At 37.7% G+C, this 24,582-nt stretch overlaps 1 protein-coding gene across 1 annotated transcript in view; it reads left to right on the forward strand.

Moving 5' to 3' along the window:
* The first annotated feature begins 562 nt into the window (after window positions 1-562).
* The window catches only part of LRRC2 (leucine rich repeat containing 2), a 66,944-nt gene continuing 42,924 nt past the window's right edge, over window positions 563-24,582 (forward strand). Inside the window, exons 1-3 of the mRNA XM_032214726.1 lie at window positions 563-687; window positions 12,004-12,205; window positions 13,913-14,069. Coding sequence (XP_032070617.1) covers window positions 563-687; window positions 12,004-12,205; window positions 13,913-14,069 — 484 coding nt within the window. The remainder of the gene's footprint in view (window positions 688-12,003; window positions 12,206-13,912; window positions 14,070-24,582) is intronic.

Raw genomic sequence — 24,582 nt, forward strand, 5'->3', positions numbered from 1 at the left:
ATTATGTGGCTTGGACTCCAACACACAAATGCCACCGTATCAGATTCTGCTTTATACCCGCTACTACATTATTTAATATCAATCCTGATTGACTCCAGTTAAAGTTTATGGTTCTCCAAGATCATCCATATTATTTTAGCATCTCAGCTACAAAACAAAAACCCATGACAGGCAAGTCTCCCAAGTTGAAAAAATTGAATACATAAATTAAAATTATTACCAATTTCACACTCTTTTATGATGACAAAATCAATTGTTTTATATGTCTGAATCTAAGTTACAGTTGGTTCATAAATTAAGCTGCCTCTTCTCATGCGTAGGGTGATAAATAACATTTAATGGGTAAATCAATTCAGGCACCTGTAGGATTGAAAAAAATATATATAACTATGTATTTTAAAACAATGTACACTGTATGACTTGGTGTTTGCTGGTTTGTGTTTGCTATTTTACTTACTTAAATAAAATGGCTTCCTTAGTATTAAATAAGATACTCCTGTTCCTTATCACGACACTTTTCAACTAAAACTATTTTTTCCCAGATAATCTTAATGCCAGCATTATGGGACATCAGGTGATAGTATTTGACTTTTCAGCCGTAAGAGGTTTATGGGAGATTCGAGTGAAGAAGCACAAAGAAAAACAGAAGCAGGAAAAAGAACGAATAGCTCACAGTGCATTAGAGAAGTAAGGAGATATTTACTATTTTGTTATTTCAATGTTATCATTACTGTTCCATTATAAATTAAGCCATTGTCCACCACAGCCACCAATTTATTTATTTATATTTCTTATATGACTGTTCATCTCAGCATAGGGTTTCTGATAACTAGTAGTCCATATTTGATTGGAATTTTTGTTTTGGGAGGATGGGATTCACGTAATTGTATTGACCATTTGCTGTTTTCATTTGCCATTTTCATCTGCTTATACTGCTCCCTAATCAAGAGTCTCATTTGTTCTCTCTGTATTATTAATGGTTTATAACTATTATTGGAATGCTTATAAACACATGGGTACAATCATGCCAAGTAACCATTTATCATGAAAACATGATCCCAAGCAACAGTTACATGAGCTCAAAAAGAACGTTGATGGGCCAGAGTGAAGGTACATCTGTTCTGCAGGATTGAATATCCCACAACCTGAGATTATTTGAAAAGATCCTTTTGTTTGGCTTCTTTTGGAAGAATATTTAGATATTTATCATATGTATTTACACTGGGGGGAATTTCTCTCTCTTGTTTTCATTTTGCATAATCAACTCACACACCACTCTAGTGCCAAATGTGACCCTCAACCAAGGAAGAGTTGCACTCTCCTATCTTAACTCAGGAAAACAGCAAAGAAAAGAGCATGATAAAAAAGTGTGAAAGGGGATTTTGTAAATTTAATAACATCATTCTCCATAATAAGGGTTTGAGCTTAAGTAGTGCTGTGCCTGGGATATGCATGTGAACTTAAAGAGTACTCATTCAAGTAGCTTTTAAAGAGCTTACAGGGTCCCGAAGGTATTGTTAACAGGGCAGGAATTCACTATGTTGTAAAAAACAGTCTCCTTAATGAGATCTGCAACTCTTAAGATAGTTGCAATGTGCTGAAGAAGCCTGTTATATTACATGTTTATGACAATTAACTTTTAATTGTGTGAGAATTCTTTCTCCCACAAATAAAGTTGCTTTGGAGATAGTTTTAGGCAATGCATAATGCATATCATATTGGCTGTACTGTAGGCCTGATTATGTTAGAATTGGATGTTATGTACAGCAAATCAATGGTCATCCATATCATGTCTGAAATCCCAATTGCTTTCCACAGAGGTCCAGAGGGAACCTTGAAAAGCAACCTAATGAATTCATTTATGGTTATGAAATGAAATGTAAAACTCAACTTTCATATTTTGTTAAGAGGAAATATGTAACTGGTAATTTGTTTGACTTGAAAATGATTCTATCCTAAGGAAATCACTGCTGTAGTTGTATGTAGTATTGTCTGTTTATCTCAACAATAGTACAATACTTTTAAATTGTTCTCCTTAAGAATAGTTGAAATACTCCTCCTCCTCCTTTTTCTTCAAAGAAAATCAGTATTGATTTGTAGATAGAACTAGTTCAACACATAAACCTAGTTCACAACATGCTAAGACATGTTGTGGCATATTTGCCTATGGATAGTGAGTTATACGTATATCACTTCCATACTTTGAAAATCTTCGCTTATAGCTTTTCATTTGGGGAAACCAACCAATTTTGATTCATTTAAAACAAACTATATTTTGTGTGATTCAGCTCAGCTTGAGCCCATCTTCTAAAAAGCTACCATTTCACGAACTTGATTAGGAAGCCCTCTTTTGCTGTTCCATGAAACTATTTCTGAAGTTCTAGCAGTTGGAGATAAACCAACCAAGGACTTACTTCACTTTAGATAGCTTGGAATAGACTAATAACATATTTTCAAGATGGATCAGAATAGTCATGAATTAGTGAAGCTAATGTCCTTGCCTTCACTTAAGTTTTCATACAGAATCACTAGCATTTCCGTATAGATGAAGTGGAGATATAGTAGTGAACACAGATAGGGCCAGAATACTTCTATGTGCTGATTTTGTTCTATGAAATGGACAGCAGTGAGTTGGATAGTATTTTTCTTGGCCAGAAGTTTGCATCAATACTTTTGGTTGGGGGTAATGGACCTGGTAGCCCAAATGGTGATAGTATGTGATCTTGAAATAGACAATAATTCAGAGACTTTTCTATGACCTGTGGTTGAATAAGTTGATAGATGATAGCTTGCTAGATGATAGATAGATAGACTGACTGACTGACTGATTGATAGAAGATAGAGGACAGATGGTTAGACGGATGGACAGACAGACAGACAGACAGATAATCGGTAGATAGTAATCCAGAGGCTTCTGTAGGATCAAAACCATTTTTTGTCTCAAAATAATGAAAGTGTTACTGTGTTGGCATGGTGCAAGTTCCATCCTTTCATATGCCCATGTTATGGCACAATGCACATACTAATGGACTGGATCCTACAGAGTGATGATGTTTTTGTAATTTGCTTCCTTGATGGCCTCTGAAGTGAAGGTGTCTAAAAGTGTTCTCTTTTTCTATGTGGCATCCAAATGTGTGATCACTTAGGCTGGACTTGTAATATTTTGCATTTCCCTTGATGAATTTATCAGTCAGTCGTAATTTGCAAAGCATCACAAATGAAAACAGTTTTTAAGCTGGATAAATGCCCTGTCCCAGATGGCCCTGCAGCATTAACCTTGATTACTTTTGCCTTTTTATGATTGCAGTCAAGCTGCTATGATAAAAATTGTCTATAAATATTACTAATACAGCCAATTTTTGGTTTTTCAATTTTTGCATGGAATATGTGTGTGTGTGTGTGTGTGTGTGTGTGTGTGTGTGTGTGTATTTTAGTAGATTTTCACAGGAGTAGGTATGCTGGTCTATTGTATTCGGGTCTTTTCCCGTGTAAGATCTTACACGGGAAAAGACCCGAATACAACAAGACCAGCATCTGTCTGTCTGTCTGTCTGTCTGTCTGTCTGTCTATCATCTATCTATCATCTCTCTCTCTACACACACACACACACACACACACACACACACACAGTATATATAACCGTATTAGCAGTTAGCATGGTCCAAAGAAGAGGAAATGAAAGGAAGCTGATTAAAGGCAACAGTAGAAAATATAAAAATGTAAAATCAATTACACAATAGACGTGAAGCAGCATTTTAAATCATAATGTAATGTACTATTGCCATGTTTATATTTTATATCTGTTTTGAGGCATTGCCCTCCAAGATTGGCTCACCTAATATGAAAATAAGCACACACTGAAAAACAGAATGTTAAGATTAGTGGTTGCAATTCTGTTTTATGATAAAAATGAAGGGAAATTTGTCATGCCAAGAAAAAATAATCCTTGTTTTAAACATAGTTCACAATGTATATAATTTTGAATATTTGTAAATGAATGCCAATTCGAAATTGCATATGTAGCAATTATGTGGCTCTTGTAGTTGGCTACTGATAGGTTCTGCCTACCTTCCAATATGTTGTCAATTATTTCACTGATTTTTAATGTAAACTTCTTTAGAGCACTGTGGTCACACACATGTGGGTAATTGTAAAGCTGGCACATGATGCTCAATATATTATTTTCCCAAAGTAGTAAATGTATAATTGTGATGAGACATCCTTCCCCAACCTGAGAAAACAACATTTATTATTATTTTGTTAAATTACATGGCTAGCTATAAACAGGGAATACAAATAAAATATAAGGAGGTAAGAAAGAAAATGTCCCACAGTGATCAATGAAACTCAATATCTGACACTGGACTTGGGTTTTCCTGCTCTTAGACTGATATCTTAACCATTACATCACCTCACCTCTTTACAGGGAATATTAATGATAGGTCTTACTTTAGCACTAAGAATATATATCTCTTGTCATCTGCCCAGTTGTTACAACTTCCTTTGTTTTTGCAATTGGAGATAGAACAATATTTACTATTGTCTCTTCAGTCTCCATCATCAAACCTATATATCAGTTGGTGAGCTTAGAGAATTAGTAAGCATATTTGGGAAGAGAAATTACAAGTGATCTGATATTTGTCTCTGGCAGGTATCTGGTTCCCTTCAAATGCCTTGAATTCCTCCTACAAAGTCCAGGGAGCTTGGTGAGATTAAGGAGTTCTGGGAATTGCAGTCACAAATTTTTGAAAGATGCTATGTAATGTTATCATCAGAACTTCACTAGAATACCAGCAGTGTATAAACTCTTAATTAAACTATGTATGTGCTTTGAAGATTCTGAAATAATCTATTGAAGACTATCAGTGTTCATACTGTGTTTGATCTTCTTCAATAGATTAGTTCAAGGTCTTCAAAGCACAGATGAAACAAGAACATACCTGAGCACCAAAAAACACTCTTAGTCAACAAGAATCCCTGATAATGTGCTCTCTTTCGTTTTATATTCTGCAGTAAAGGAAGCCTTATAAATTAGAAAACCAAGTCCATCATATCAAGAGCATGAGACAGGCTGAAGGTGATTCAGATGCATTCAGCAGACAAATTATTAATTGGATTTGACATATTCCACATTTTGCTCATAATGTTAAAAAAAATCCCACTTGTGATTTGGTTGCAAAACAAGCTTTTACAGCATTGGTTTATTCCATTGTTTGCTCATTAAAAATAAATTATTAGCATTTTAATCAATTTCATCTCGGGAAAATATTGTTTGTTTTTACAAGTTGTCAGTAGCAGCCCGACATTCTTACCTCTTTTCATTTTGCATTGTGTATTGTTCTCCATTGTGCCTTATACTATTTGCTTAATTGCAAAGGAGAGTGAAAAGCTTTCTCACCCTGACAACTATGCAATTTGGAATGCTAATAACCATCAGAAAAAGAGACATAGGGCCAGGTCTGGTGCTATGAATCTTCTTCAATCATCTAAGCAAGTGAAAATTAATGAGTGGTTAACAGCAAAGGAACTTGTAAGTAACCTATGTCGATTAAGTGATTTTAATCACTGGAACAACTTGCCTCCAGAAGTTGTGAATGCTCCAATACTGGAAGTTTTTAAGAAGATGTTGGACTAGAAGACCTCCAAGGTCCTTCCAATCTGTTATTATATTATTATATTAAATATATATTATATTAATGTTTGGAATTTTTCTAATAGATTTGAGACATTGCAGCAAGAACCTCTCTATAATATGTAGGATAAGCTACATCCCCGTTTATTTTCTTTAAATCAGTACTTTTGGAATTATTGAGCTCCTTAAAGAACATGCTGAAAAACTAGATTAAAAACCATTCAAAAATGACAAAACTACCTTACAAGAACTCCATGAAAAGCTTTGTGGATGAACAATGCCTTTTAATTGTTGGAACTGTGACAGCTATGTTTGAACAACTGGCAGTAATCTGTAGGAATGTAGATGAGCTGAAATATTATATGAAGTTTTGGTAAGCCACATAATGAAGATCCGAATTAGGTCCTAAAGATAAACATTCTACCACTCTGATTATTAATGAAAGAGCACTGAACCTTTTGATTAACATGTAGCATATCCCTGAAAGGGATGGGAGAAATTCCTACTCCTTACAACCAAACCAAATAGCACTTAAAATGTTACTTTTATCAAGACAAAGGGAAATGGCCCTTTAAGGGACTAATTATTACTTTCTAAGCAACTTCTCAATTGCAGAATATATTCAATTAATCTTAAACAATTGAAAAAGTGGGAGTGGTTGCCAAACTAGAAAAGGAAGAAAAGAGTTTTGCTAATGATTGTACATGGGCTGCAACCTTACTGAAGATAGGTTTGGCCATTTTTGACAGCTTTCCAAACTGTGTATTCAAAGAAAGGTGATTATTCCAAGCAAAGGGGGAAAAAAACTCCACCACCTCTAATTATAAGCATTCAATTCTTCTTGGAAAGTTAGGCATGAACAGCCATCCAAGTACTCCCTACTATCTATGTGTTGGAACAGGATCAAAATGCCCCCAACTAACAACTAAAGAGAATCATGCCGAGGCTCATTTGAACAAAACTCCTTAAAACAGTTGTCTTGATGCCAAAGTAGGAACCAGAAGACAACCTAGAAAAGACTGATGAACTCAGGCATGGTATCTACGGATTTCAACCCCTGCATAATTATTCGCCACAGAAGGATGAAGAAAAAATAGCTGGTCACATAAAATAACAGTTAATTTCAAATCAATTAAAGCCTGCATTTCCCTCATTAACCAAGATCTTAAACAGAGCAGCAATGAAGAGATGCAAGATTACATTCAGCCTCAAAACAAAGAACAGCAAAAAGAGATTTTGATAATAAAATACAATAAATAAACAAAATACAATTTAGAAAGAATGGATTAATAAAAGAGAAATGGAATCAAGAGGTTTTGAAGAGGATCTTACTGATTTTATTCTAGGCATACTTCAGTAGAATGATGTCTCTGGAGATTTTTCCTATGTCAAATTTTGTAGCAAGTACAATATGGAAGTCTTAGGAGACTGAAGAAGGGATAGTAACACCAATCCCTAAGCATACAACCACTCATCTTGGACAGGGGAAGTTCCCTCATATCCAAGTCCTATCTGAGGATGACATAGCAGATCACGGTTGATCTTTCTACAAACTGGAAGTCTTCTTTTGAAGTATCCCCTTCAACAAGTTATCTGAGAGTGCCCATTAATTGATAATGAAAACATTTACAGGAACTAACCATAGTTTACTAAGGAAACAGAGCTTGTTAATTATACTGCATAATCTCTCAAAGCTGGTGCATCTAGAAAGAGGAAGAACATGTGGAGAATTATATATTTGTCTAAAAATTAGATCATCAGTGACTGAATTAAAAATCTACATAGCCCATTTGCTATGGTTATAAATTTCCAATTTAGATTGTCCAATTTAGATTATAACCAATTTTGTTGTATTTAAGTACAATGACAATAAAGATTATACTTAAACTTATAGTTATAAATATTTATTTTCCTCTTAAGCACTTACAAAAACAAGTGAAAGAAAAAGGCATGAATTAGAAACGTATGTAGCATCTTTAATAAACAGCTGCCAAAGGCCCTGGTGATACTAGCTGAAGAATTTAATGCCAGGATTGGTACAAATGATTATGTGCTTTATGAACAGTGTAACTCTTATCTTGTTTTAAATCCAGAGGGAGATGTCAGTTCCCTCTCTTGTAAGTAACTGCAAAGACAGAGGAGTTAACTTTGCAGAATAGTACCTGACTCAATTGGTTATTATCTTAGATTTGTTAATCTTGAATGGTACCTGGGAGAATAATATATCTGGATATTATGCTTTCTGGGAGTGAGATTCCCATGAAATGGGAAATGATAAATATGATCTTTAATTTCAGAGTTGGTTTAGTGACCACTTGACTTTAAATTTACATTTGGTTTCAAATGGGCAAATTAAATATACTTAAAAATCTCATTGCATTGAATAGTCCTCAAATCCTGAAATACATTTGTGTAAAATGGACTGAGAAGGTGGAAAGAACATGGAAATCTATATATATATATGGCAAGGGAGACAGTTTGTACAATTCTTTAATTAAAGTCCCCCAGAAGGATTCTTAACATAGTTTGTACTATTATTACATTTACTGATTTGCAAAAGTAAATGAGCTTTAGCAAAAGATTATCCAACTATGGTTTGATGAAGATCGTGCAAAAGGAAATAACTCTTTAATTGAAAATTTGCAATTGATATTAGAATAATGAAGGTCCATTACTCATGAGCAAAAGAAAAGAATGTAAAGCTTTGCGGAAAAAAAAAAGGATATGAAAGGTGTTGAGTCAAAATAAAAGCTTCCATCTCTCCCGCCACATGGGAAGTTGTAATCTAAAGAGGCACAGATGGATTTGCCAGATTGGTCACCTATGACCTCAGTTGAAGCTACTAAACTAATATCACCACTGAAGAAAGGAAAACCTTAGGAAGTAGCAGCATCCCATATGAGTTGTGAAACTCAAATCTTCACTAGTTGACACCCATTTTGGGGGTTTTGTTCATGGTCATAACCTTCACACTGAAAAATCCCACCAAATACAATAACTCTATTATTGTTCCCATATTTAAAAAAAGAGACAGGTCCAATTCTTCCAAATATTTTCTGATTGGTTCTTAAGTATTATAAATAAGCTGCTAGACGTTTGTTTTAGAATCCAGTGGACTGGAAAGAACAGAAAAGCATAATTCCTGAGTAGCAGGCCAAGTATAGGATAAGACATCAAAGTTTTATGACATTGCACTGAAAAATATCTATCAGTCCCTAAAGAAGCTTATCGATGACATTCATTTACTTTGAAAGAGCTTTTGACTTTATTTATACAGTATATACATTTCTAGTTTGTGCTTCTTTCACAGCCGCACAAACTTCATATCTTCTCAAACAGCATACCTTGGAAAAAATGTATGCTTCCCATCCTTCAGATGTTCCAGATGTTTGTGGAGATTCTGCTAACCCCACCCCCAATGTTAATTACTTGGTTTTGTCTGGGAAGCCATGTCACTTTTTAAATTAGGCATTCTTTTAAATAATGTAAGCTGCCTGGAATCTTTTTTGAGTTGGTAATTTCAAAACCCATTAAGCAAACAAAACAACTCAGGAACAAATTATAGATGTTACCTTTGATAAACCATTGTTAGCACTACTTAAAACGTTGCATGAAAATTCATTGAATGTTTGCCATCAAGATAATGTTGACTCGAAACAACCAGAGAGAATGATGAAAGATCTGGTAAGATCTTGACTAATTGTTTTAAATAAAAGCAAGACAGGGCAATGATTCCAATTATTAGAGGTGAAAGATGAAATCTATAAAACTTAAATGGATATAAATGGCCAATTTTTAAAATTTTATTCAGAATTATATAGTGAACCAGAGAATGTATCAAATTAAGAGACATAAGTTTTTTCCCAAAATAAAATTAATCTACCATATTTAGATGAAAAAACTTGCACTTGCCCTACCATCTTAAGTAGAGATTAAACCAATTGGTTTTAGTATTAATAGTAATATTAATTTTTGTTTTCTAACTGCTTATAAAAGGGTTTTGATTTTAAAATTATGTTAGCCTCTTCAGCTATTAGAAGAGAAAAGCAGAATTCAAAATAAAATAATGCTTTGCTTAGAACTGTCTTTTACTGACTGTGAGATAGGATATATTAGTAAGATGCCTACATATTTGCATACACATTTGTCTACACCTTATGATAAGAGCCAGTTCGGTATAGTAGTTAAGGCATTAGGCCAGAAACCAAGGAACCATGAAGCCAACTAACTTACCTTTGGCCTATATAATTTCTTACCTCTATGAAGAAGGAAATGGCAGAACACTTCTGAAATCTTTCCAAGAAAGCTGCACAGAATTGTTCAATAGTCAATACTGACTCAAAGGCACACAGATACAAGCACGCACAAACACACAGACACACAGACACACACACACACACACACACACATGACGGTGTGTCATTCTTGAAAATCTGATCAACACAAAAGCAGCTGTCAGAATTGTGAGACTGGTGCTTTCTAATGACAGCATCCCAATTGTGAATGGTTTTCCATGGAGGTTACTTTAACCTCATGTTTTAATTATAATCTACCTAAACTGAGCTATGTTAAGGCTTAATTTTTTGCAACCCACCGGGGATGGGTACTAATTATTTATTTATCATTTCCATTTATATGATCACTCTCAGCCCAAGGTGACTCTGGATGGCAAACCTAGTTAAAAAATTTGTATAATAATAGAAGATAGAAATATGCATGTTAACATAACACAAACAAAAAAAGCATATGAAAATAGCAATTGAGGACAAATTTATCTGTAATAAATAATACTGCAGAGGCTCAACTAACTTCCCAGTCTCCATCACTGGGAGAATAGCCAGACTTTTCCAAAAGCCAGTTCATTTGGCTGACATGCATGGAATTTCGGGCAAATCTGTAATCTGCAACTACTTCAGAGTTTCTTGTGGCCACTTTTGTCTTGTTTTGGTCCTGTCCTCTTCTCTAAGCATTGCTGCATTTTGAATGGAGTTCCAGTTTATTCTGTTCTAATGTATATTTGCTTGTGAAAATTGTTAATATTTTCTCTTAAGAACCTCCCTCCCACCTATTCATTCCCTTCATAAAAGAAAAGACTTTGATTTAAAAGTCTTTTCCTTAAATCTGTATGGTTTGCTAGAAATTGTGGTCTAGGAATAGTTTATGAAGAATGCTTGAGTCTCTGGAGCTTATTTTTATTCAGTAATACTAGAAGGACATTTGATCAGTTATCTTAGTAAAGCCCGCGTGACCACTTCACCATTGTCCTGCCTGTGGGAATTCCCTTTTGCACTCTGACCTTCACGCTACAAAGTCACTCTTAGCAAGCTGTATGGCAAAGGCGACCTTTGGTTCTTATTATTTAGAACTGTTACCACAACATCGTTTTGTTTTTGGGTATCAAAGTGCTTGGTAGAAATAGGAAAAGAAAGGAGGCATGAGAATAGCAGCCTGAGTCTTATCAGCTGCTTTAATTTGTGTAGCAGAAATAGCAATGCACTACTACAAGGTCATCTTTCATGATTATGTGACTCCAGACTCATGTTTAAATGACTTTTAGGCCTCTAAGAATTGCTTAGAAAATGTACCTGTGTGCCTTTAGCATTTGGGTCTAGTCCTTGGTACAGAAAGGCAATATATACATCTAATAAAGGAAGAAATAATCTTCATATGTTTACCTGCAACTGACAGCTCTTTCATTCACGTTGCTACTGCACATATCAGGATAAAATTGGTTTGGGAAGAAATAAAGATAAGGAGGGATAGCTTAGAAAACAGCTTTCTAATTCAATCCCAGAGATGGATGAAAAGCAAGAACCAATCACCCGCTGACATCAGTATAATTCAACTTTCTCAACCTGGCGCCCTGCAGATGTGTGGACTTTTAGAACTCCCCAATGCCCAAACCCATTGATGATAACTCTAAGGAGTTCAAGTTCATAGTTTTGGATGACACCAAGCTTGGTGAATACTAAAATAATGTATGGTTGGTCTGGAAAAGCAGTTAAGGGTGCAATAGCATTAAAACTTAACTATCTCAAAAATGCCCTGGAACTTCTCAGGAACCGATTGCACCTTCTTAATGCCAATTTATGTAAATTGCCTCTGGAAGAAGTGATGACCCCTTGAATCTTTTGTCTTTAGCCAATCAGCGTAACCATGATGATCATCCTTCTGGCTGTCTCATAAGCACAGGAGATCTCCTTTTCCTGCCCTTAAACCACCTCTTTAGCAGCAGAGGAAAGGATACAAATTCCTTTGAGTGCTTAATGAGGCTTTCTTGGTGAATTTGATGTAATTGCAAATTTGAGGAAGGTGGCAAGGGGAGGGGAGGCAGGAATAAAATGAAAATGCTTTCATTTGTACTTTTTCAGGATAAGGCAAGAATGGGATATTATGCTAGACTGCCGAAGAAAAGGCATTCCACAGACTGCATATTTGAATAATGGTTTCATAGATACTAACAGCATCTTAGATAAACTTGAAAAGAACTCGCCACTGATTAAGAAGATTGCCTTGCTGAATGACAAAGAAAGAAGCAAATTTATTTTTCAACTTTCAGGTGAACACTGGACAGTAAGTATATTCTTTGAATTACTCTTTACTTTTTCTTTGCTTATAACCACTGCAATGGACAGATTTAAATTTGTCTGAACTTTGCAAAGTCAGTAATTTTGTCTCTGCTCCCTTTCTTTCTTTGTATAAATGACAGAGCATATATTTTATTTTAGTAGGTACTCCAACTCCTTAATATTTTCAATTTTATCTTTAGCAACCCAACAGCCATTGCAATGTGATTTTTTTCCTCATTGATATTGGCACTGATATCTTCTTACTGGTAGTGATACCATCAAGGAAAGACAGAGGTTGATGCCATGGCTTTTTTTTTTTGTGTCAGAAGAACTGACATTCCTAGAAATTGAATTACATTGTATTATATTTCTCACAACAGTAGAAGTGGCAGTGTAGCAATGGCTCCTTTGTTGTTAAAATAATGTGTGTGACATTTCAAACATTTGACATGCCATCAGGGTCCTAGCAGCTGATAATACCTTCTCTACCCACTATATATATGTTCTTTTTATTTTTTGGCCAAGCAATCTAAACAGATGCATCTCTTGGAGTGTTTATAACATGGTATCCTTCAGGATGGATGGGAGGCATTATAGGATATTAAACTTTATCCCTGATAACTTGTCTTGATTTGATCTTCGTTGGGCATCATGTTCCATGAGGTTTGCACATACAAATTTGAATAGTTAGTTCATTGACAGTGGAGAACAACTGATTGGCTTCCTATAGGTGTGTATGTACTGAAGGGAAAGTTGTAGAAGAATATAGGGGGACTAAAAAGCAGAGACAGAAGGATGTATGTTTGAATTCCTATCACAAATTAACCACAGACCAAGATTTGTAAGCCAAAAGCTAATATGATTGATGGATTGATTGATGGGTCTAAACTCTGACATATTATATTTATTTCTATGGTAGTAAGCAAGAATCTGGAAAGATATTTAAATAATGTTTGTATAACCTTTCCCTTTCCCTTCCCTTCCCTTGTGTTATTTACATTACAAATGTTAAAAGTTTGTTGCTCTGTTTTGTTTTGTTTTAATACTGTGAGGAAATATTACATCTCCAAAGCCATTTCAATTAATCTTATCTAATTAGCTGGAAAAAAGAAAGATACAGACATGCCCACCAACAAGGGTTTAGTTTCAGTTTTGGGGAGATAGCACAAACTGATATTGTAAGAGCATACTTGAACATATTTGAGCTCTGCTTCCTTAATTCCTTTTCAAAGATTATTATTAATTTAAATGTATATCAAGTTAAAGTGAAAGTCTTAGCTGAATAGATCTGGATATAGTAATTTATGTTGAAATATTCCAACAGCAAAAGACAGGAACATATTCATACACTAAGAAAAGAAAGAAAGAAAGTAGCAAAAAGGGGATAACATGACCCCAGGACACTGTAACCGTCGTAAATATGAGTCAGTTGCCAAGTGTCTGAATTTTGATCACATGACCATGGAGATTCTGAAACGGTGTGAAAAATGGTCATCAGCCATTTTTTCCCAGTGGGGTTGTTACTTTGAATGGTCGTTAAATGAATTGTTATAACTCAAGAATGCTAAAAGGGAAAGCAGTGCTTCATGCACTGAAAAGTCATCCGTAGCCAATGAGTGTGGTTTAATTCAAATGGCTTTGTGAAGGAGAGGAAGATAGAAATGCTGCTGTTGCCAAAGATTCCTCACTGTCCCAAATCTTCTTTTCTTAGGAGTTACCCGATTGGCTGAAAGAGAAAACATACCTAAAAGAATGGCACATAAACAATACTAAGATCTCAAGCATTCCAAGTTACATTGCCTTGTTTCAGGAACTGAAAATTCTTGAATTATCCAGTAATCAGATTACAGACCTCCCTGTTGAAATTGGTAGGTGTCCTTTTTCCGTAGACATTTATATCTATTCTTTTTATCACAATCAATAAGGATGTTTTTTTTAAAGCAATCTGGGGGATTCATTTTATAAACAAATATTTTCACATATGATAATGTGAAACGGCAATCTTCGTAATCCTGGCATCCTACACATGTGGAAGCTTCAACTCCTAGAGTTTCCAGCCCTATAGGTATCAGTCTGACGGAAAAAAAAACTGAATGGGAGCATTGTAATTCACAAGGAGGGAACAAGGTTGATGTTTCTGCATTACAGCTATGTACTCTTTTATAATTGATCCATCAGGGCCACCTGCCAGATCCATTTACTGAAATGATAGATCCTTCAGGCTTCTTCTGAAACAGATATGGGACTCTTCTTTATGGCTAAATTAAAGTGCCAACTATCTGTGACTAAGCTGGCAGAAAACTATCCTGGTGAAACAATTGATGAGTTGACCCCTATCCTGCCCAGGCATGATGCTAGAAAATGCTGCTCTTATTTACGGTGGACAGGGCACATTAAGAAAAGTAATTGTTAGATTATCCCAGCTTTCTTTTCTTTCTTCTCACCAATTCTCACCTGCTGACAGGAAAATATCCACCAACAGAGAACCAGAGAGGTTGCCTTGAAGTCAATATTCAGAAACCATTATGAAACCAATCAAGAGAGAAGCATTCCTTAAGTCTTGGGAAAGAATATAGGATTTATTTATTATCCCAACTTTTAAAATATAGAACTCCTATACAACAACCCTGTGAGGTAGGTTGGGCTGAGAAAGAATGACTGCCCAAAAGTCCTCCAGATGACTTTCACATCTAAAGCAGACCTAGAACTTAACCACTACACCAGATTGGTTTTCTTAATATTAGGATTCTTCTTCTTCTTCTTCTTCTTCTTCTTCTTCTTCTTCTTCTTCTTCTTCTTCTTCTTCTTCTTCTTCTTCTTCTTCTTCTTCCTCCTCCTCCTCCTCCTCTTCCTCTTCCTCTTCCTCTTCTTCTCCTCCTCCTCCTTCCAAACTCATTGGAGTATAAGAGGGAGAAGAATGAAAAAGATTTCATTTTGGGTGGGCCGCTCTACATGGGGCTACCCTTGAAAAGCATTCGGAAACTGCAACTAGTCCAGAATGCAGCTGCGCAAGCGATATTGGGTGTACCTAGGCACACACATGTTACACCTACCTCCGCGAACTGCACTGGTTACCTATTGGTCTCCGGACGCAATTCAAGGTGTTGGTTATTACCTTTAAAGCCCTACATGGCTTAGGACCAGCATACCTGCGAGACCGCCTACTGCCACATTCCTCCCAGTGGCCGGTAAGATCCCACAGGGTTGGCCTCCTTCGGATGCCGTCAGCCAGACAATGTCGGCTGGTGGCCCCCTGGAGGAGAGCCTTCTCTGTGGCTGCCCCGACCCTTTGGAACAAACTACCCCCAGAAATCCGGACCTCACCCACTCTCATGTCCTTCAGAAAAGCTGTCAAGACCTGGCTTTTCCGGCAGGCCTGGGGCTGTTGACCTCATTGTTGAGGTCCAGCCCCGACTGAAACAAATGTATCTGTGTTGTTTTAACTTGTCTTATTTTATTTTTACTTTTTTTTATTTTCTTTCTCTTCCCTTCTGTAAGCTGCCTGGAGTCCTTCGGGATTGGGCGGCCTATAAATAAAATTAAACTTACAAACTTACTTACTTATGGGATTCACCTTCCTCTTAAAATATGCTATACAGGTAATCCTTGACTTACAATCATTTGTCTAAGGACAGTTCAAAGTTACAATGGCAGTGAAAAAGTGACTTATCACCAGTTCTCACACTTACAACAACTGCAGCATCCCTACAGTCACATGATGAAATATTGGGTCATTGGCAGACAGCATGTGTTTATAATGATTGCAGCATCCCAGAGTTCTCGGGTTGTCATTTGCAACCTTCCTAAGGGTGATTCTGACAAGTAAAATCAATGGGGGAAATCCCCAACAACTGCCGTTGTTTGCTTAGCAACCATGGCTAAAAGGTCATAAAATGGGGTACAACTCACTTAACAATTGCCTTCCTTAGCAACAAGAACTTTGGGCTCAGTAGCAGTGGACTTATATACCGCTTCATAGGCCTTTCAGGCCTCTCTAAGCGGTTTACAGAGAGTCAGCATATTGCCCCCAACAATCTGGGTCCTCATTTTACCCACCTCGGAAGGATGGAAGGCTGAGTCAACCCTGAGCCGGTGAGATTTGAACCGCTGACCTGCTGATCTAGCAGTAGCCTGCAGTGCTGCATTTAACCACTGCGCCACCTTGGCTCTTAGTAGTGGTCATAGGTTGAGGACCACCTATAGTTGAGGGAGGAAGTGATTTTAATGAATCCCTAGACGAATAGCTAGATCAATGAAAGCTTGTATTGGTTTTGGGGAAGTGTGCAGTCAGTGCTGGTCAGCTGCTGACTGTGTTGATCTATGTCTCTGAGGGATTGGTTTAGAGACTGGCAATTATAAGGGGAGAACCCAGTTTGAAAGAACAAGATGTTCTTACATTGTGAGGCAGAATGACTCTTGGGAACAGTGGCTGGGATAAGCTCATCTCTTGAGGATCACCTGATTCTGAAACACATCAGATACAGATTCAGTAGCCCTGCCACTGCATGTCACTTGCTTAAAAGGGAAACTATTTTAACATTGGAACAGATCAGGGGTAGGTTCCTGCTGGTTCTAACTGGTTCGGTAGAAGAGGTTCCACAAATCTATCATGCCGTTTAGAACCGGTTGGAACGCTTGGCTCACTCCCCCACATCCATTGCGATCTCCTTTCATTCTCCATCTGCCTCATTCACTCATTCAGGCAGCAGAGAATGAAAGGAGATCGCTGCAGCCTCCTTCATTCAAATGTTTGGGCAGTGGGAGGGGGCTTTCTTGCACCCCTTCTTTCTTTCTCCAAAGTCATGTGAGAAAGTCCCCCCATTGCCCGAACATGTCCCAGAACTGCACCGCGAGGTAAGGGAAGCAGGTCTTGGGAAAGACCTTCCGTCCCCCTCCAGAGAGACCATGCCAGAAGAGAGGAGGCGGGCGGTTTGAATGCAGGGGAGCGGGCAGTTTAGTGGCCCGCCTTCTTTGCTAGTTTGGGTGGGTGGAGAAAGGAGGCATGCAATAGTTGAGGGCGAAGGTGCTCCTCTTCGCCCTTGGTGGCAGGGGTGCTTTATCACAAGCCTCCTTTCTTTCTCTGCCTGCCCAAATTAGCGAAGGAGGTGCTGGTCCCAAACTGCCTGTTAGTCTGCATTCAAACCAGCCCACCCCCTTTCCTCTCCCGGCATGGGCTCTCTGGAGGGGGAGGTTCTTTCCAAGGACTGGCTTCTTTCCAGCGTGGCGATGATGGCAAGAAGCAGCTGCCAGTGAAGCTCTCAGTGAAGGCAAGAGTCTTGACACTGCACCAGATTCAGCAAACCAGGCAGCCGTCAGAGAGAAGAGGATAGCGTTGCCCTTGGGCTTGTTCAATCCTTGCCTCCTGTTCTTCGGCTACTGCACAAGCCCATGTGGTGCGCGCTGCCCCCTCCTCTCTTGACAGCCGCTTGGTTAAAAAGAAGGACAAGGCTCTGCTGGTCCAAAGCCCATCTGCAGAGGGAGGGGTCTCCCTTGCATTCCTCATCTTCCCGGATGGGCTCCAGAGTCATCACCAGCCACACAGAGCCTCGTCGCTGCTCCACGCCGTAGAAAACATAGGCGCATGCACACACCCCTTAAATTACAGCCTCAGAGACTTTGTAACGGTGGGAAACAGTTGGGAGAGGGGCTTTGGTCCTGCTCCGGGCTGTAATTGTGCCGGGCATGCACGTACCTATGTTTTCCATGGCGTGGAACCACAGCCAGAAGACGAGGAATGGGAGGACAACCAGTGGGGCCTTGTCCTTCTGAAGAGGACCTGTTCCTGAAGAGAAAAACGCTGCTGCCAGGTACTTTTAACCTGTGATTGGAACACAAGGTGACCACAGTATGTGTGTATGTGTGTGTGTGTGAGTGAGTGTGTGTGAGAGAGAGAGACAGACAGAGGCACAGAGAAAGAGAGAGAGGGAGGGAGGGAATCAGAGAGAGACAGACAGACACAAACAGAGAGAGAGAGACACACACAGAGTGAGTGATTGAGTGAGTGAGTGAGAGACAGACAGACACACACACACACTCATACACACATGGAGTGACAGAGAGAGGAAAAAAGGAGAGAGAGACAGAGAGACACACAGAGAGATAGAGAAAGAGGGAGGGAGACAGACAGAGACAGACAGACATACAGAGAGACAGACACACACACACAGAGTGAGTGAGACAGACAGACAGATAGACAGATAGACACCCCCCCCAGACAGAGTGACAGATGGGGGAGGGAGGAGAGAGAGAGAGACAGAGAGATACAGAGAGAGAGAGACATACAGACAGTTACACAAAGAGAATGACAGACAGACAGACAGACAGACAGACAGACACAGGAGGGAGAGGGAGAAAGAGAGAGAGATGAAAGAAAGAAAGAAAGAAAGAAAGAAAGAAAGAAAGAAAGAAAGAGAACTCATGACCACAATTGAGCCCAAAATTTTGGTTGCTAAGCAAGAGCTTCGTTAAGTGAGTTTCACCACATTTTCCAAGTTGGCCACGCCCACCTGGTCACATGACTGCGAAGCCAGTCCCAGAAAACAGGCTACACCTACAGAATAAGTTCTAAAAAAACCTGAAACCCATCACTGGAACACATACAGTGTGGACAACTTAAAAGCACCTCATAGGTGAGCTGGGGAGGAGAGCAAGGCGACATCATGAGCACATGGCAGAAAAGTGAGCTTAGCCATAGCAATAGCAGTTAGACTTATATACCGCTTCATAGGGCTTTCAGGCCTCTCTAAGTGGTTTACAGAGTCAGCATATTGCCCCCACAGTCTGGGTCCTCATTTTATCCACCTCACAAGGATGGAAGGCTGAGTCAACCCTGAGCCGGTGAGATTTGAACCGCCGAACTGCAACTAGCAGTCAGCTGAAGTGGCTGCAGTACTGCACTCTAACCACTGCGCCACCTCGGCTCAAGCTTGCTATGCATATTCTTCCTGTGATTTGTGCAAGTGGGCAAATACCCAAAGTTATACTAATTAAAGTAGGATATATAGTTGAGAAGTCAATGAAAGAAGTACTTCCCTCTATAACATGGACTTTCAAGAATTACCAATCCTTGAAGATATTTGCATCGGGAGGATATAGCAACAAAGGGCTCTATCAATCAAGGACATTAATGTAGAGCAATTAGGAATCAGGAGATGTCATCATGATTTAAAGACCCAAAATATAGGTGCTAAAACATCTCTCTTTCTAAACGTGTGTGTGCACGCACGTACACACACGCACACACTCACGCACACACACAAAGGCATGTTATGTATAACTTGAATGCCTTTATAATGCCTGGTAAGGCCACATTTGGAATATTGCATCCACTTTTGGTCGCCACGATGTAAAAAAGATGTGGAGACTCTGGAAAGAGTGCAGAGAAGAGCAACAAAGCTGATTAGGGGACTGGAGGCTAAAATACACAAAGAATGTTTGCAGAAACTGGATATGTCTAGTTTAATGAAAAGAAGGACTAGGGGTGACATGATAGCAGTGTTCCAATATCTCAGAGGTTGCCACAAATAAATGGTAGTAAAAGCAGGACAAGAAGCAATGGATGGAAACTAATCAAGGAGAGAAGCAACTTAGAACTCAGGAGAAATTTCCAGACAGTGAGAACAATTAATCAGCGGAACAACTTGCCTCCAGAAGTTGTGAATGCTCCAACACTGGAAGTTTTTAAGAAGATGTTGGATAACCATTTGTCTGAAGTGGTATAGGATCCTGAACAGGGGGCTGAACTAGAAGACCTCCAAGGTCCCTTCCAACTCTGTTATTCTGAATAACTTTTATAAGTAAAATTGGAGAAGTTATTTTTAGGGGTTGAAGAATTTTGGGTTAAAGAAAAACTATATAAAAAAAAGAGAAAGTAATTCTCTAATTTGCTGCTCCAAAGTCTTCCAAAAATTCCACAACGCTTTTTCATGAAACTATTTTGAAATGATTTGGGACATTTTATCTTTTTCTTTAATAAAAAAAGGTATAAGAATGACAAACTGAAATAAAACTGTATTCTTTTTTGTACTTTGGGGAGAGGGACTTTTTGAATAATCTCTAGGATCTCTAAGGATCTTTTTTTCTCAATTTCTGGTTATTGGTTTTAAAGTTTTCTGCCAGTTTTGATCCTCATCTTCTAAAACAATAAAAGAGGAGACAATTTGTGTATGTCCATTTTATTTTATAAAGATAATTGTCAACTAACGTCCATATCTTATGAGCAAACTAGAAGCAAAATGCATTAGAATAACTTCAATGAGTAAAAAACATGAGTTTATGAGTATGAAGCAAAAATTGCCTTCCTCTCTTATTGGTGGTTTTTAATCTTGGGGATGAAACAAAGCAGATTTAATTGATTTTTGTGTTCCACAAGGTGGCAGTGGAGAATAAGATAAAAATGCAATCATTCACCAGATTAGATTCTATCTCAAGTGGTCTTCCTCCTCCTCTTTAAAAATCATGCCCAAGACAGAGATTCATGTGGGCGATTTGCCATATAAGGATGGGTAGTTCTATGAAAATATTTTGCTTGAAGAGTTTCTGAAAAACAGATAGTGAAGTTTATAAAAATTACTACAATGAACTTACATTATTCCCAAATCAAATCGGTGTATTTGCTAGAGAAGTGGAAAGACATAAAGTTCTGCCGGCCTTTTTAAAATTCCCTTCCTTTACATTAAATGGAAATATTATATGTGATGTAAAGTCAATGCCCAAGAGTTGGCAAGGTTCAAGAACTATAATTTATTTTAGATAGAAAGAGCGTATCAATCTGGAACAGCTGCTACATGTCATACATAAACGGCTTGTAAAGCTACTAAGCAACTATGGAAGTTTAATTCTTGGAGGTTGAATAGTGTTTGTTCCAAAGGTCTAATCTGCACATCACATTAAGTCAAAACCAAAACTCATTATGGTTAGTGGCTTAATGGTTTGCAGTAATGCTATGTCATAATGGATATGGTTGTACATCCGATTAAATCCAAGGCAAACCAACCACATAATAGCTTAGTGCTCTGTGAAAATCAATAAAAAGGAAGAATAAAACAGATTTTCCGAGCTCTGGAAAATAAAAGGAACAAAGATACAGAAGAAGGAAAATAGTTTCTCGCAGAATCATGAGGGAAACTTAGAAAGAGAACAATGAATCTTTTGGAAAATGAACAGTATGGGAGCAGCCCAGTAAAATCAAGTCCCCATTTATAATACTACTGTACAGCATGCAATCATTATGATAACTAGACATTTAACTTTGAGATCCAGAGATAAGTTACCAGCAAAATTGACTGGTAGAAGATTTGGTTCTTACGTAGCCTTTCCACAGTTATCTTTCCTTTTGGTTTCTGGCATTCACTCCCCTTTCTACAATGTGTTCTACCTAGACCTTCATAAAATTTCCCTACTTAAGTTGAGCTGTTCTTTCTTCTGAACCCCTTAAGATAAAGTAATTGGTAAAACACATCATGGCACCCTAACAACTCAGAATATGGCTGGGCAGAAATTGTCTTGAGTTATAGGCATTCCTCAGTTCTTAGTATTATGGCAAGAATCTTCCAGTCTTTTAAAAGAAGTTGTAAAAATGGATTTATGATTAGCTCTACTTATAATTCTTTGAACAGCCACTTAGGAACTCTTATACAGCTTTCCTATTTCTTGAAGTTGCATTGCTATAATGATAATAGCCATTGCCTATTAAAAATTAAAAGCTCTGGTTTAATTATGGGATTTAAGATTTAAAAATGATTAAAAAGAAATGAGAATAAATCGTGACCCAGGGATGACTGCACTACTAATTAAGAATAAAATATTATTAGATTGGAAATTACCACAGAAAATACATTTCATTATTACTTTTGACTATTTCTAATCTGATAGCTCATAACTCTAGCAAAAACATTTTTATTATTGTTTAATTCTGAATGGGTATATTATTCTTGTTGATAGCAACCTTGTGCCCTGAATCATTTACATCAGACCTATGTTAAAAATCTTCAAACTACAGGTACTTCTCACTTACCAATGGCAACTGGGACTGAGAACTCTGACACTAAGCAATGTACTTATAAGGGCAATGTCACGTGACTGCACAGTTCTGGCAATCCCAGTTGCCATTGTTAGGCAAATCTTGCATGGGCACAACATCCCATCATCATGTGATCACCATTTGTGACTTCCTGCCAGCTTCCCCATTGACTTTGCTCATGTGACGCCAGTAGTGAAGGCTCCAAATTGTGATCATTTGACTGTGGGATACAGCAATGTTGTCACTGCAAGAAGTTATCAAGCACCCACATTGCAATCATATGACTGTGGGGAAGCTGAACCAGCTGCAACTATGAGGACCTGTCATAATTCCCTCTTTTCAGTGCCACTTCAGTCACTGAACAAGTAGCTGTTAAGCAAGGACTGCCTGTTAATGTACCACCTAATTTTAATGAACACAAATCAAAAAATGCTTCTTACGAATGTTGTTTGACTGCCTTGAAAAAAAAAGTTCCTCACAAAACACATTTAAATGGAATTGATCCTCTGAGTAGCCTTCAATAGTGTATTATGTAGTCCAAACCAAAAGTGACTAAGCCATGAGTAACTAAAAAGGGGTCTCATGATTCAGATAACAATAACTGACACCCAGTAGTAACTCTGAGAAGATAATTTTAGCTATAAATATTGTCTGATCTTTGAGAAGTAAAGGTGAACCCAATTGAGTGCAAACCACCCACAAACAAATATATAGTTCTGATATTAGCATGTCCCAGGGTCATAGTCACTTAATCCTGCTGAGATTAAGTTTAAATTCTTTTTTTAATGTTAGGCTGGAGAATTAGGTTGTTTTCAGTGGGATAATTGGTTTGAATGTTAGATAGTGGTCTAGATGTGGTTGTGGTTGGAGTAGTGAGTGTGAGTTTAGGAATGTTATTGGATTGGACCAAGTGGAGTACTATCACAGGGTCATTGCAAGTTGCAGTTTGCCAATCTTAGTTGGAAATCTGGACCTCAAATATCTGTCAAGATGGGCCTGTGGCCTGGATAATAGCAGCAGCCAGTTCGGATTGAATGCCAATTGGTGGTAAGAAATAGAGCATGTGTTGTTGTTGCAGACTGAATAAGTCAACATTTGTGACTGGATTGGTGTCTGGAGTAGTTGAATAATAACATGTATCTTGATTTGCTCATGTGACATCTTCTCTTTGTGAGCCACACTGGTCCTTGGTTGACTTCTGGATGCAATTTAAGGTGTTGATTGTTATCTATAAAGCCTTTCATGATTTGGGTCATGGTTATTTATGAGTCTGCCTATTCTTCAGTAGCTTCTGCCCATCTATGTATAATATCTAGATAGATAGGTAAAGATTATTTTTCATGTTTATTGGACAGCTGAGAGAATGTTTAGAAACAGTGGACTGTCAACACATTGAAATGTGAAATGATGGAGTGAAAACTTACCTATTTAATATAGGCTTGCTGTACTGTGATCTCTATATTTTAATATTCACAAGTTTGCTAATATGATTTAGGGAAAAATGAAGTTTAAAGATGTGAATTTAATTTTGAAATATATCAAATTTTGGTACTATTAATATATGAAGAGTCACTGATTTGGGCATGATGGAAACACTATGTTATTTTGCTAGCATAGTAGAGAGGCTATCTGTCCTTTCTTAGTACTTTATTATTAGATTTTTTTCACAATGGAAACACAAGTCAACAATATTCTTTTGGGACAGTTTTAATATTGTATTTAAAAAATAAGCACGTTTGTCACAGGGAACACCACAGGTTCATAATCTGATGGAGACCAGGCAAAGATATCTAGTTTCCAGATTTTATGTTTTATACACATTTTATTCAAGACAGAAATAAGCAGTTTAAATATAAGTTGTGCTTTATCTAAGTAGCCAAGTCAATTCACGTTGTACACTTCAAGATTGCTAATGGGTATCCATCCTTTCATGAGTGAAGCTATCCCTCTTCTCTAGGCAAACATAGCCTAGCCTAGCCTTGTGGCACTTCACACACTCCCCCCACCCTCTAGATGTGCATCTGTTCTCAAAAGCATTCCAGGAAAGCAATTATGAACACAATACATATACCCGACAAATTTTGGGCTTCGAGAAGCTAGAATTACACTGCCTTCAGCTTGACCTAAGTGTAGTACACAAAATTATCTGCTACAATGTCTTACCTGTCAATGACTACTTTAGCTTCAACCACAATAATACATGAGCACACGATAGATACAAAGTCAAGGTAAACCGCTCCAAACTTGATTGCAGAAAATACGACTTCAGCAACAGAATGGTCAATGCCGGGAATGGCCCACTTGACTCTGTGGTTTTATCCCCAAATCCCATAACTTTAACCTTAGACTGTCTACTGTTG

The sequence above is a fragment of the Thamnophis elegans genome, chromosome 3 (assembly GCF_009769535.1).
Source record: "Thamnophis elegans isolate rThaEle1 chromosome 3, rThaEle1.pri, whole genome shotgun sequence".
In the NCBI taxonomy this organism is placed as follows: domain Eukaryota; kingdom Metazoa; phylum Chordata; class Lepidosauria; order Squamata; family Colubridae; genus Thamnophis; species Thamnophis elegans.